At 41.2% G+C, this 14,527-nt stretch overlaps 1 protein-coding gene across 3 annotated transcripts in view; it reads left to right on the top strand.

Annotated features, from left to right (window-relative positions):
* MAP4K3 (mitogen-activated protein kinase kinase kinase kinase 3) overlaps positions 1 to 14,527 on the top strand; it is a 1,052,401-nt gene that overhangs the window by 953,322 nt on the left and 84,552 nt on the right. For all 3 annotated transcript variants that reach the window (XM_029594354.1, XM_029594353.1, XM_029594355.1), the window contains 2 exons: positions 951 to 1,054; positions 3,706 to 3,877. In XM_029594354.1, coding sequence (XP_029450214.1) covers positions 951 to 1,054; positions 3,706 to 3,877 — 276 coding nt within the window. The remainder of the gene's footprint in view (positions 1 to 950; positions 1,055 to 3,705; positions 3,878 to 14,527) is intronic.

Here is a 14,527-nt window from a genome sequence, read left to right as displayed (position 1 = left end):
GTAACCCTTTAAAACCCGCTCCTGCACGCACCAAGCCTATTTTGCATAGGCCTGGCGACATGCGCAAGCCCCAGGACGCGCGTATGTCCCGGGGCAGGGAGGGGGCAGAGCGGGACGGGACCGAGGCCTCCAGCACAATGACTGTGCTGGGGGATTGCGCACCGGCACTTGGCTGGCACGCGCGACGTTAAATAATAAAAAAAAAAAAAAAAGGTGGGGAGGGGATTTAGGTAGGGCTGGGGGGGGGAGGCGGAGGGTATGGGGAAAGCCATCAGGGCTCCCCTAGGGCTCGGCATGTGCAAGGTGCACAAGTGTGCACCCCCTTGCACGCGCCGACCCCAGATTTTATAACATGCGCGTGGCTGTGCGTGCATGTTATAAAATCGGGCATAGATTTGTGCACGCCGGGTTCCGCGCACAAATCTATGCCCGTACGTAATTCTTAAAATCCGGCCCTAAGGTTGTATCATTCCTATTAATATCAGGAATGGATAATATTAATCACTATGAGGGTAATTTTCAAATGAGCTAAATACGTAAATATAACATACTACTGTAGCAATTTTCAAAAGCCATTTACTCAAAGTGCATTTACATGCCTAAAACCATTTACATGCCTAACCATTTACATGCCTAAACCATTTTTAAAAGTTTTGCCATAGCCACAGAATGGGAAATCCCTTTTGCAAAACTAGACCAAGTAACTGCATATACTTACATTGCAAAACCATTGATGTTATTCTTCTGTTTATATATATATATATGTTTATGTATATATATTATTTTTCTGGGTAGTAATCCTGTTTAACCGATACATTTCCAAAAAAGTATTTCAACTATGTTTTGTATATTTTACATTGTATAACAGCAATGCATCTCCTTTAATTGTACAATAAGCTTCATCCATTCTGAGAGAAAAATGACTAAGAATTTATTTCCTTTATTGACAGTGAGAAATCCTTACACAGGCCACAAATATCTTTGTGGGGCACTACAGTCCAGTATTGTTTTATTAGAGTGGGTTGAACCAATGCAAAAGTTTATGTTAATAAAGGTAAGCTTTTTTTCAACACAACTTGTAAAGGTTTCCTTTACAGAGACACTATGAGGTCACCTCCTTATTTACAATATAAGTACCAATACGATGCAGTAAGAGACTGCAGGCATGATAAAAATATTTATATATCCCTCAACTATGGTAGCGTAAGGTACAAAATGATTAAGAATCAGCAATATTTTTACCAGATTTTTACTCATGAAACTAATTGAAGCTACAAAAAAAATGACAACATATTTTTTCCCATTTTTCAGAGATTTTTTTCAAAATTCTTTTAAGGAACAAACAGCAAACACTTTGGTCAAAATTATGGTGAAAAATCTTAAAAGGGCAGGAAGTGTAGACTTCTGCATATCACAAGTAGCTACCTCAAAGTAGAAGGAAACATCTGATTATAATGGCACACAGGGGAATGAGCAATCCTTAAAGAAGAGAACACAAAAACCTCTCTGCTGTTTTCTTGTTCTGATTGTCTTTTCAATCAGGGTTAGCCCACATTTCAGGCAGAGCTCATTAATAGTAATTTAATCTTTTTGATGATGCTCTGTGGGAGGAATATGTCTGTCATGCAAACAGAAGCGGTCACCGCTGTCACCAAGAAGTACATAGAGTAATCTTTTAAAATATTATGGTATGTGTAATCTTTTAAAATATTATGGTAATCTTTTAAAATATTATGGTATGTTTTAGTTATGTATGTTATAATGTATTGATCACCCCTTGTTTTATGTAAACCGACATGATACGTACTCCCGTGAATGCCGGTATAGAAAAACACAAATAAATAAATAAAATAAAATGTATCAGTTTTGCAGACTTTGATTTCTCAGCAGGCAGCTATAGTCATACATTTCCCAGATGTCAACCTTTTAGTTTGTTATTGGAACAAAGCAATTAATGTCCGTAATTAATGCTCTTGCTTTCCCTCTGTGCTGGTAACTAAACATGCCTCCACCTACTCTATTCAGTGGCATCATCACCTGCAAAATATCATTGCAGTTAAAGACAGTTGTAAACTGAAATGACAATCATGTCTCCATTTTGGGGAGTAATTTAAACTCTTTGAAAATTGCATCTTCCTCCTTTCTGTACAGGGGACAGTGCATGTACTTTTCCTGTGGAGGAAAAGGATCAGAGTTAGAGCAAGCCAGTAGAAGTACACAGGATAGTTTTAATTTGAAATCCCAGTACACTGTTCACCCCACTTACTTAACACTTGTAAAATCCTTATGGTATATTAAAACAAAACTGATCACTCAGTGTTTTCAAGCAGTCTGATTTCTTTTTTTTTAAAAAGTAAATATAGACTATTAGAATAATGTCTCAGACAGCATGTTTCTCCGAGGATTCTATTAACTTTTTATGTGCCATAATGGAAAAGTCTTTAAAAATAAATAAATAAATAAATAAAAATATATATATAGACCAAGGGATTGAAATCTGCCATAAATCAGACATAACAGCCTAGGTAGTTCATGCATGCTATCTGAGGCATTATTCTGATGGTCTGTATTTACTTATTAAAAAAAAGAAATCAGATTGCTTGAAATCATTGAGGGATCAGTTTTGTTCTAATGTATTATTAAAATTTCACTCATTATTTACCTCTTGTAAAATCCTTATTGTTCCAGCTGCCATGGGAAACTCCCTGTGGAGTTTCCTTTTCAGAATTGGCTTGCAGGCCTACCTGAAAATTGACCTCTTTATTATTTGTTTTTATTTTTGACCCACTAGTTTCCTCTTGCTTCTTTGTTCTTACAGCTCAGTCAGAGCCAGGACTGGGATCTGGCACCATGATTTTTCCCCTATTTTATAACTCTTCCTTAGAGTGATGCAGTGATGGTCCTGGGTCGGATCATGCACCAGAGCGCCTTCTGGAACTCTGTAATCATGGACCCTGAATCTAGTTATCACGTGGGATCCTCTGCAGTATACCCAGCTCCAGCTGACTCAGAGAGCAGAAGACCCAAATCAGGATCAAACTGGAGACCTACATGGCAGTGTACCATACTTGCCACCTGAGCCACCAGGCCAGCTTAATTTTTTTAAACATGCCATTAGAAAATTATCAAATAGCTGAAAGAGCGGAAATGAAGGATAAAGAATTTAATTTTTGTTTTCTAGGTTGTGAGGCCTCCTCTTATAGGGAAAATGCCAACATTTATTCTAAATAATGTTTCCTGTCAGTTTTCTTTCATTTTAAAGTATAGCAACAAGTATATAACTATACTTTAGTTGCTATACTTTAGTTATCTAAAGTATAGCAACAAATTAAATGAGACACTACAATATAATGTAAATAATTAATCTTAAAATTGCTCAGTTCATCTAACTCTCTTTCCTCCCCCTGATAGATAAACCTTGTTTTAATGTAACTTTACGGTTCTATGCACATGTTCAATGTTCTGTTTTTTACACCCCCTGTTATCTGTAAACCAGTATGATGTGATTGTATCACAAATGCTGGTATCGAAAAACTTTAAAGAAAGAAAGAAAGAGCTGCTTGTATTTGAAGGTTGAATAATTTCAATCTGTTAATTAATATATGTTGATATTTTTATTAGTTATATATGAACTGTATTAATTCAGTTAAAATGTTTTATTCTGAGCTGAAAAAAGGTTTGAATGTTTTGTTTTTTTCATTGTAGCACATAGACTTTCCTCTGCCTTGTCCTCTTATGATGTTTGAAATGCTGGTAGTTCCTGAACAGGAGTATCCCTTAGTATGTGTCAGTGTCAGTAGAGGGACAGATTTCAACCAAGTGGTACGGTTTGAGACTGTCAACCCAAACTCTACCTCTTCATGGTTTACTGAAACAGGTTTGTGCATTATTTCTAATTATTCAAGTTTCCAAAGGTTTTGCATTTTTTGTATTTATTTTCCCATTAATGGAACTTTTGAGCAACTTTGTAATATGTCTTAATAGGATGACTGGGATTTTTTATTACAGTAATGAGTACTGTATAGACATGCTTTTAAGTACCAGTTTAGTGTACTATTAGCAGTTGCCATTGCTGTACGCAGAAATACTTTAATATTTGTTTTATTGTGCATAAATATACACACAAGTATACAAAATAGTATGTACTGTAGTTAGATTTTGACTTTGTAAAAATTGCCTTTAACTTACTAACCAAGTAAACCATTAATAATATTTGATTTGAAAAGAAACTTCTCCATTGACAAGCAGGACTGAATTAGCCATGACATGGAGGTGATTTCATCTGGCAGCATGGAACAGACCTTTATAAATTCATAGAGCTTTTGCAGGAATTACCTCATGAGCCCCCTCTGTCTTTTTTATCCAAGCACTAACACAGATATGTATCCTATCTCTATTTTTCTTCATTTTTTCTAAAATTATTAATATTTTTCTCTTCAATGGTGCCTTACAGCATTAGCAGCCCCCAAACAGCACTTTTCAGTGCTACAAAAAAAAATGTTTTTAAATCATTTTTTTCCTCAGGATGTCTTGCAAAATAAAGCCCATAAGCAGCTTTAAAAACTGTATATGCAGTAGAAAAATGGCCATTTCTGACAGACATGAAGTTTGTTACTGCTGCATTGAACCAAACCACAGCCAGGTCAACTGTTATCATTGTGGCCAGATATCCCCACGTTCCTATAAATCGAGGGTCTGGAAAATAGAGGAAATGTTTAGGCCTCTCAGAAGTCACAGTCAGTCCTCTTTCTGAAATGCAGCCTTGTCTGCCTCTTCATGTATGGAGTTGAGTGAGAGCTCTTGCAAAATATCTCCTCCTTTGGCGGAGCAAGCCAAGTATTCAGTGTCGAGTAAACATAAAAAGTTGCAAACTATGTCAAAGAAAAAGCACTACTCAGCAGAGATGCAGGTGCAGCCAGTACCAAAAAACACCATGTATCAGCACCATCTATCCTCTGGCACATCAACACTCGACGCACAGTGCACTGCTACCATCAACGCATAAAACACCCCGACGCTGTCAACATGCAAAACTCTCTTGAACTTTCAATGCATTGAGCCCAGGATCATGAAATGCATTGAGTCTCAACAATACTGACATCAGAACAGACTGCTCCATTACCATTTTATCATGTAGCAGTGCTTCCAATGCAACTGTATGCTGACATGCTAAGAATTTTGTCAGGAGCAGAAGGGGATATGCTTCACCTTCCCCCTCCACCAGAGCACTTTCACCACAAAGTTGCTGGCACAAGGATTACATCTGGAGACCCCAGACCCCATTTGTTCTCTGCTGCTTCTCACATCTAATTGACCCCAGTACAAATTCTATAGAGCCCAGAAGATGTACAAGATTCCATTCTGATATCAGAAGAGGTGTTCCACCATTCTCAGCGGGCCAGAGGGCATGCCATCCCTTAGACCAAGTGGTGGAATTGGTGAAGGATTTCTTTACCTCTCTAGTAACTAAGGATATATGGAAGATACTTTTCAACCTCTCCTTTCCCAGAATATTAGATTTACTATCTCAAAAGGAGTCCCAGTATCCCCAATGCATAGGAATACTCCATCAGAACTCCTGTAAAATGGTTCTAACATATGGCTCTCCATTACAGTGCAGTCCAGCCAATTAGAGGGTGCGCATAAGGAGTATTCCCCTCTGAGGCAACCAAAGACCCCTCCTCAGTCACCTTCTTCATCATTGGGATCCTGGATTAGTGTTCTCTCATCTGTGGGCTCTTAAGAGGGTTCGACAGGGATACCCTCCAATCTCCAAATGAGCCTCTGGAGCACTCATCTCCACCTGAGGATATCTTAATCCAGATTTCTGGGTAAATTGGCCAACGTACTTTGCAGTTAAAATGCATAAGGACAAAGGTACTCACACAAAAGTCTTCAGCCTCCTCCAAATTTTGGAAACACTGGAGCTAGCAGTCATTCCAATCTGTGATACCCTCCAAGAATTACAAACAAGAATGTGTGAGGACCCTATTTCCAGTGACCCAGTTGCAAGGAAACTAAACCTCAAATATAGAGTGCAAAAATCCCTAGGGTTTGGGATAGTAGATCTTATCTCATTAATCAGTTGTAGTAGAACCAACTCTTAAAGTGAAGAAAACCAGAATATTCTCAAATACTCCACCAGGGAAAGATCCAAGACTACTGAATGAATTCAGTAAAAGGTATTCCAGAGCTCCATGCTTAATGCACACATTTCTGCTCAACAAATCTATATAGTTCGGTACTTACATGATTACATATTAAAACTAAAGCCTTTCCTTCCAGATCTGCATATCTTCAGCCACTCTTAGATGATGAAAAGTATATTTTCCATCTTGTTCAATCCATATATGCAGCATTCAGTAGCACAGCATGCACTTCATCAGCCTCCATTGGAGTACACCACATGGCTTGGTTGAGAGCCAATAGCTTGTGTGATAATGATTATGACAAGTTGGCAGACATTTCTTTTCTAGGTGCTCACCGGAGGAAAACAAAGAAATGCTGACTCAAACAAAAGAATAACATATAGCAGTCCAGTCCTTCTCCACAGGGTCAGGTCAACAGTCTTCTGTGAGGCATTCTTGCTATGCTTTTAAAAGGTCATATTTTCAGAGATGACCCTTCTGGCAATTCAACTGTTATTGGGTCTCGCCTCTACTTTTACAACAGCAATAACTTCCGGCTCATGCTTGACAACACAAGCATCGATAACCAAAAGCAACGCAACAGATCCAGCCCAAATCTGGACAGAGTTTTTAACCACATTATAAATCCAACAAACATCCTCTCCAGTAGGAGACAGAATCCAGCAGTACCTGGAGGCGTGACGCAAGATCACCAAAGATCATTAGGTTCTCAAAATTGTGGAGTCTACATATCACCTGAATTTCTTCTGGCTTCCGATGCTTCCTCATTGTTCAGTCTTCAATCCAGATCCATCTCACTTGATGCAGCTCCACCTGTAGATATAGTCAGTCCTCAGTGGGTGATAGAACCTGTTCCACTCTACCACCAGGGCCAAGAATTTTACTCCTGCTACATTCTCATCCCTAATAAAGCTGGGGGATTGAGACCCATCCTGGATTTAAGAAGCCAGAACAAGGATATACTCCAAAATAACATTCAAAATTAATTCTCTCCATATGATTCTTCCCTTCATCCAGAGGGGGGGAGTGGAGGTGCGCTCTGGATCTTGCTTATGCTCATATACCCATCCATCCCTCCCACTGGCATTACATGAACTTTGTGGTGGACTCATCTCACTATCAGTTCAGTGTACTCCCCTTCAGTCTATCAGCAGCACAGAGGGTTTTTAACCAGTGCCTGGCTGTAGTAGTAGCACATTTGCAATAACAGGGCATCTGAGTCTTCCCTTACTTAGACAAGTGGGTTCTAATAACAACTTCCCAGAAAGGTTTACTAACCTCTACACGAAAGTCACTTCAACTCCCACAGTTAGGTTTTCTGGTGAATTTCGAGAAATCAGCTCTAATTCCCTCCCAGAAAATCAGATTCCTAGGAGCATGGATAGATTCTCTGCAAGAGAGAGCTTTCCTTCCCTCGAATCAAGTAAACACTCTGTTTCATTATGTACAGACTGTTGAATACAGATCAGTAAATGATCAGGGAAGTACCGATCGATCTAGGCCACATGGCAGCAATTCACATTGTTTCACTAACCCACTTTCATATAGGATTCTTGTGGTCCCAAAGGGACTGACTAATTCAACCACTGACAACCAAAGTGGAAATTTCTCAAGAAACTAAGCAGGAACTGTACTGGTAGCTAGACCACTTCATCCTTCAGGAAGAAGCATCACTGTTTCTTCACCAAGTAACATTGGTCATAGATGCCTTCACAAAGGGTTTGGGGACCTGTCGAACTCAAGAAATATGATCATTTATAGAGAGACAATTTCAAATCAGCCTCCTAGGAACTGCGAGTGATCAGATGTGCTCTAACAATTTTCACTCGTCTCCTCCTGGAGAAGAGCATTCAATCCAACAACCAAGTGTCCTTGTTCTCCGTGAACAAGAAGGCAGGCCTAGGCTCATGGACTCTTTGCCAAGAAGCGATAAATGGCATGGATATGCAAAACTCAAGCTGTTCAGCAAGCAGTCTACTTTCCTGGAATCTCCAACACATTAGCACATTGCCTCAGCAGAATTTTTCATCCACACAAATGGTCTCTTCCAACAATCAACAGCAGACAAGACTTTCCAACAATCTGCCTCTTTTCATCAGAACAAAACAGAAAACTAGAAAGATCTTGCTCCATTCTTCCCAGCTAACTCAGATCCACTCAGGATTCTTTTCTGCTGGGCTGGAATGTAGATCTCATGTATGCTTTTCCACCAAATCCTCTGATAGCCAGAACAATGTAAAATGTGCTATGAGGATCATCTAGGCCCAGCAATCCTCTGATCTCTGTTGGGTCAGATCCATCCTTATTAACTTATGAAGAGGGGTGTCTGTATCATCTGAATCTTCCCTCCTTTAGCTTGGATGTTGAGTTATTAATCGCTGAATTGTCTTTACCCAAGGAGGTTGAAGACACAATAATGTCTGCCAGGAAAACATCAACAAAGAGAACCTACAGATTTGTTGATGTTTTCCTGGCAGACAGTAATGTCTGCCAGGAAAACATCAACAAAGAGAACCTACAGATTTAAATGGAAACAATTCTCCACATATGTCAACTAAGTTTCTTGAATCCATTCACATGCCAAACCCAAAGGGCTACTAATCTAGCTACTCTTTCTTTTTCAGGTCTTAGTGCCTAATCAGTGAGAGTTCATCTCTGTGCAATTGCATACCATACTCAAATCAAGGGTAAGCCAATATTCACTCATCCATTAGTATCCACATTCATGAAAGGCATATTACATACTAAAACTCCAGTTCTAAAACCACCAGTTAATGGGACCTAAACATGGTTCTGGCACAGCTGATGAGGCTACCATTTGAACCATTGAAGTCAACTTCTTTCAAGTTTTTAACATGGAAGGTAATATTCCTTATAGCAGTCACATCAGCCAAAAGAGTCAGCGAGCTTCAGACTGGATCATTATCCCCCTTATATGCAATTTATCCACAACAGGGTGGTGTTCTGCACCCATCCAAATGTCTACCGAAACTAGTATCGGCTTTCCATGTTAATCAAGCCATCGTGCTACCTACATTCTTCCCAGGGCCACACGCATATGAAGGTGAGAAAACCCTTCACACCTTGGACTGTAAAAAGCCTTGGCTTACTAATAGAAAGAACTCTACCCTATCATCAGGCCTCACAACTATTCGTCTCTTATGATCTTAACAGACTAGGCATAGCAATAGCCAAATGTACATTGTCTAACTGGCTAGCAGACTGTATAGCGCACTACTACATATTAACAGACCTACAAATTACAGACACTATCAAGGCGCATCGTTAGTAGAGCTACTGATCCAGCCATTGCTCTATGAGCTGTACCTCTTGAAGACATCTACAAAGCTGCAACTTGGTCATCAGTACACACTATTATGTCCCATTCCTGTCTGGACAATTTTTCGAAGAGTGACAATAAATTTGGACAAGCAGTTTTGAGTAGCCTGGGGGCAGGGATCAAGGTTACTTATTCAATAAACTCTCCACTGCAACTTTCAGCTTGGGACCCCCCCCATTTGTCATGGCTAATTCAGCCCTGCTTGTCGACAGAGAAGGCAAATTTGTAGACAGCAGAATGAATTTAGTCATTCCAAATATCCACCTGCCTCCCTTGAGAGTCAACTGCCTAGCTAGAATTAGCTTTAAAATTGACTGAGTGGGAATTTCTGCACATGCTCAGTAGATCAATAGTTCCACGAGCTGAGAGAGAAGGCGTGACCCAAATGCCATGGTTAATTCATCCTACTGTCTATGGAGAACACCGTTCACGGCAAGTAAACATGCCTTTCACTGGTTATGTGCATATTAATAGGGAGGAGGAATAGCCTAGTGGTTAGAGCAGTGGATTATGAACCAGGAGACCAGGGTTCAAATCCCGCTGTCGCTCCTTGTGACCTTTGGCAAGTCACTTTACCCTCCATTGCCTCAGGTACAAACTTAGGGGGTCATTTATCAAAATGCGATAAGGCGTTTTCGCATTCGTTAAGGGCTTATCGCATTCAGAAAATAGGAGGAGTTAGGGGCGCAGAGGGGGCTGGGTTAGCCTGTCTGCGAAGAGCTATCGCACAGCCATAACGCCGATTTTAACAACACCTCTTTGAATTGCGTTAGGCTGCGCGATAGCTGCCATGACTTTGCGGTAAGGTTTCATCGCCTTTTGCGATGCCTCCCGTAAGGCCTATTTGAGGTGAATTGAAGGAGGGGGGGTGGAGAGAGAGAGAGAGAGACTGGCCACAATGTCATCCCCATAGGTAGGTAGGTACGTGAATACCCAGGTAGAGAGTCCATCAAGCTAGGTTGAGAGAACACCGCACAAATCTCATCTTGGAGTGAGTTTCCTCACTCCAAAGGTCATCAAATCTTCACAAGAGACCACTGTTCTGTTCGTATGTGTCACATAGAATGTCAAAGTGGCCCCTAACCCCCTACACTCATACCTAAACCCCACCTCGAGTTACTAGGTGGGCCTACCATAGGGATTCAAATACCTACCTATGGGGATGACATTATGGCCAGTCTCTCTCTCTCTCTCATTCTCTCTCTCTCATGGTCCACCCAGTGGTGATACGCAGGAAATACAACAGGTCTGACACCTATCGCAAATTCAGATAATGTTATTGCAATGTGCACTAACTTAGCTCTTCGCATAGGTAATTAGCGCAAATTGTGATAAACTGAATATTTGCATAAACCACGCCCCTTTTGCAATCGCATGCGGTACTTACCGCATTTTGATAAATTCAGGCCTTAGATTGTAAGCCCTCTGGGGATAGAGAAATACCCACAGTACCTGAATGTAAACCTTTTTCTTCTATTTCCACATGAGCCTTTATACTTATGCCTCCTTTTTCCATTCCTCCATATTTCTTATCCTTTGCCTCCATCTGCCCCTTGCCTTTTTCCCCACCATCTACCCCTGCCTCTTTCCTCCCTTACTCCCTGCCTATTTCCCATCCCCACCATTTTCCCTCTGCTTTTTTCCTTCCTCCCTCAGCTCTGCCCATTGCTTCTTCCCCTCCCCCAGTATCTGCCCTTATGCTTCTTTTCCCCATTTCCCTGTCTCTTTTCCTTATTCTTCCAGCATCCATCCCTCCTGCCTTTTCTCCATATTTGCCCCATGCCTTCCTCAGCTAAATTAACTGAGCATCATCTGTACCAGCACTGGAAGCATGTTCAAAACTTGCAGGCTGGCACTTCCAGGCTGCTGATGTTGTAATACACAGGATCATGTTACCAATGCATATCATTTGGCAGTGGCAAGATGTGCTCCTCCTGTAAGGCCTTTTTAGTGGTGCGAATGACCACTAGAGGTATGCTTTTTGAACATGCATTTCAGAAGGAACAGTGAGGCTAAATAAATAATGGTACCCCCTTCCTCCACTCTGTTTTGTTCCAGGACAGAAAACCTATTTCACCCTGGTTTCATCTTTATTCTTTTAGCCCTCATTATTATCATCTCTGGTAATGGATGATGCATCATCCCTGTCCTTTTCTTTGTTCTAATACCTTATTCCTTTGATGATTGGTTCAGGAGCTACATGTAACTCCTCTACTTGCTTGGTAACTTGCCTGCCAGGTAAAAAGTATCAGAAATCATGCTCCACCTAGATAAGATTTTAGGAGTATGGGGAGGAGCTGGCTGTCATGGTACATATGGGTACCAGTGACATAGGTGCATGAGGAAGGATCTGGAGGCTAAATTTAGGCTCTTAGAAAAGTAACTGAAATTCAGAACCTCCAGGATTACATTCTTAGAAATGCTGCTAATTTAATGTACAGGACCCCAGAGGCAGGCTGAGCTCCAGTGTCTCAATATGTGGCTGAGATGATGGTGTAGGGAAGAGGGTTTCAGATACTGAGGAACATTCTGGGAAAGAGGGAGCCTATTCCAACGGGATGGGCTCCACCTTAACCAGGTTGGTACCAGGTTGGTGGTATTAACCTATAAAAAGAAGGAAGGCTTTTAGATCAGCAATTCTTAACCAGTGTGTCGAGACACACAAGTGTGTCACGTGCTACCTGCAGCCAGCGGGGCCAAAGACCAGAGGTGCTGGCCGGCTGCCTGAGACCAGGCCGAAGATCCGAAGATTGGAGCTGCTGGCCCTCACCGGAGACCAGGCCGGCGGGGCCAAAGATCAGAGCTGCTGGCCATTGCCGGATACCAGGCTGGTGGGGCGAAGACCTGAAGATCAGAGCTACAGGCTGCTGCCAGGGGTGCCAAAGACGAGCTGTTCAGCTGGGGGCTGGTACATGTGTGTGTGTGTATGTATGTATTTGAGATCGGAAGGGTGCTTCTGTGTGTGTGTGTGTGGTATATATGTGAAACAGGGAGGGTGCTTCTGTGTGTGTGTGGTGTGTATGTGAGACGGGGAGGGTTCTTGTGTGTGTCAGTGAGCAAGGGAGGGTGCTTCTGTGCGTGGTATGTGTGTGAGACACAGAGGGTGCTTCTGTGTGTGTGTGGTGTGTATGTGAGACAGGGTGCTTCTATGTGTGTGGTGTATATGTGAGATAGGGAGGATGCTTGTGTGTGTCAATGAGTGAGAGAGGGTGCTTCTCTGTGTGAGGTGCGAATGTGAGACAGGGAGGGTGCTTCTGTGTGTGTGTGAGAGAGAGATAAGGCATGTTTCTGGCTGGCTGTGAGAGAGAGGGGGGCATGTGTGTGAGCCTGTTTGTAAGTGAGATAATGAGAACATGTTTTTGATTGAGAGCTTGTGTGTAAGTGAAATAGAGCATGTGTGTAATTGAAAGCTTGTGTGTAAGTAAGAGAGAGAAAATTGTGTGATTGAGAGCGACTGATCAGGGAGATGACTGTGTGTGTGTGTGGGGGGGGGGGGGGGGGGGGGAAGATGATTAGTGGGTTAGAGACAGAAATTGGTCCTGAGGATGTGACTGGTATATGTGTATGTGAGAGAGAAGAGACTGGTTGTGATCCCTAAGGAAGAGGACCATGAGGACAGCTTCAGCAACTACTGCTTCTGGTGTGGCCTCCAAAGGAAAGGAGTAGGAAACTGCTGGAGGGAAAGTAAAGGTGGCTTTTTAAGTTCATTTTTCTTGATTGACTGCCATTTTAATTATTGGATATTATGTGATGTGTCTGCTGTTTTGAAATATTTTATTGGTGTCTGGAGAATTTTTAGTAAATTTAAGCTTTTAATTTAGATGTTTTGAAACATTTATTCATATAGTTTTACAGTTATTTCTGTGTGGGGAATCTATAACAGCTTGGCTTTTTCTGTTTTCCTAATGAGGTGCATTAGTGTTTAGGGCCTGGTTTAATATTTGTAATGTTGCCTTTTTATAGGTAGGGTTGTTCCATTTGAGTGCATGCCATAAGGCAGGTGTAACTTTGTGCAGATTAGTTTGTGTGCATTATTGCAGATTCTGGTACTATGTTAGGTGCTATATTTCTGTTTCCATTTCTCCAGTTATGTACTGCATGCAGAGTGGCTTTTTTGGGTTTTCATTCCAGTTTCTGTCTCCATATTTGTAATTAGCGGTCTTTCTGTACTTGGTGAAGGTCGATCATGTGTGTATGACTGAGGGTGAAGTATTGAAATAGCAAGTAAGCTAGTAAAATACCTCACCTTATTTGTTGTGTTTTCTCAATAGGACATGCATTGGCGGTGAACTGCTGTCTTTTTATAAGCAAGGCTATAGTGCCTGGTAGTAGAGGGAGTTTGTGTTGCTGTTATTGAGGTAACACCAGAATATTTTTTTGTATGGTGAGTTGTACGGGGTATGTTCTAGTTCTGCTTTATACCAATTACTGAGGGTTGGGGTGGGGTTAGCTTTGTGAGAGTCATGTGTTCAGTGTGTCATGCATGTGAGATCTATCTGTCAAGTGAGTCTCGACAGAAAAAAGGTTGAGAACCTCTGTTTTAGATGATGGGGAAAAGCCGGCAGTCACTCAGAAGCGCATGGTTCAGAACGATATATCTTTGAAGGATACTAACTAAACAGGAAAGTTAGGGCATCCTGATAGGTTACAATAAATGCTAAAGTAGCTCAAGTGCCTTTAAATAAAGAGCAGACAGATCAGAAAGATTCCAAATTACCCCTGTCAACTGATAAGCAGGTTGTTAATACAAATAAAAAAACATACTTTGAAATGTTTGTATACAAGTGCTGTAAGTCTAAAAAAGATGGGAGAGTTAGAATATATAGCTCTGAATAAAGAAGTAGATATAATTGGCATCTCAGAGACCTGGTGAAAGAAGGATAACCAATAGGATACTGTGATACCAGGGTACAAATTAGATCGCAGTGATAGGATGGATCAAATTGGTGGAGGGGTGGTGCTATATGTTAAAGAGGGCATAGAGTCAAACAGGATAAAAATTCTGCAGGAGAAACAATGCACTGTAGAATCTTTATGG

This window comes from Rhinatrema bivittatum, chromosome 3, assembly GCF_901001135.1.
Source record: "Rhinatrema bivittatum chromosome 3, aRhiBiv1.1, whole genome shotgun sequence".
Classification (NCBI taxonomy): domain Eukaryota; kingdom Metazoa; phylum Chordata; class Amphibia; order Gymnophiona; family Rhinatrematidae; genus Rhinatrema; species Rhinatrema bivittatum.
The sequence above is the reverse complement of the archived record's forward strand: the minus strand, read 5'-3'. Positions and strand labels throughout refer to the sequence as shown.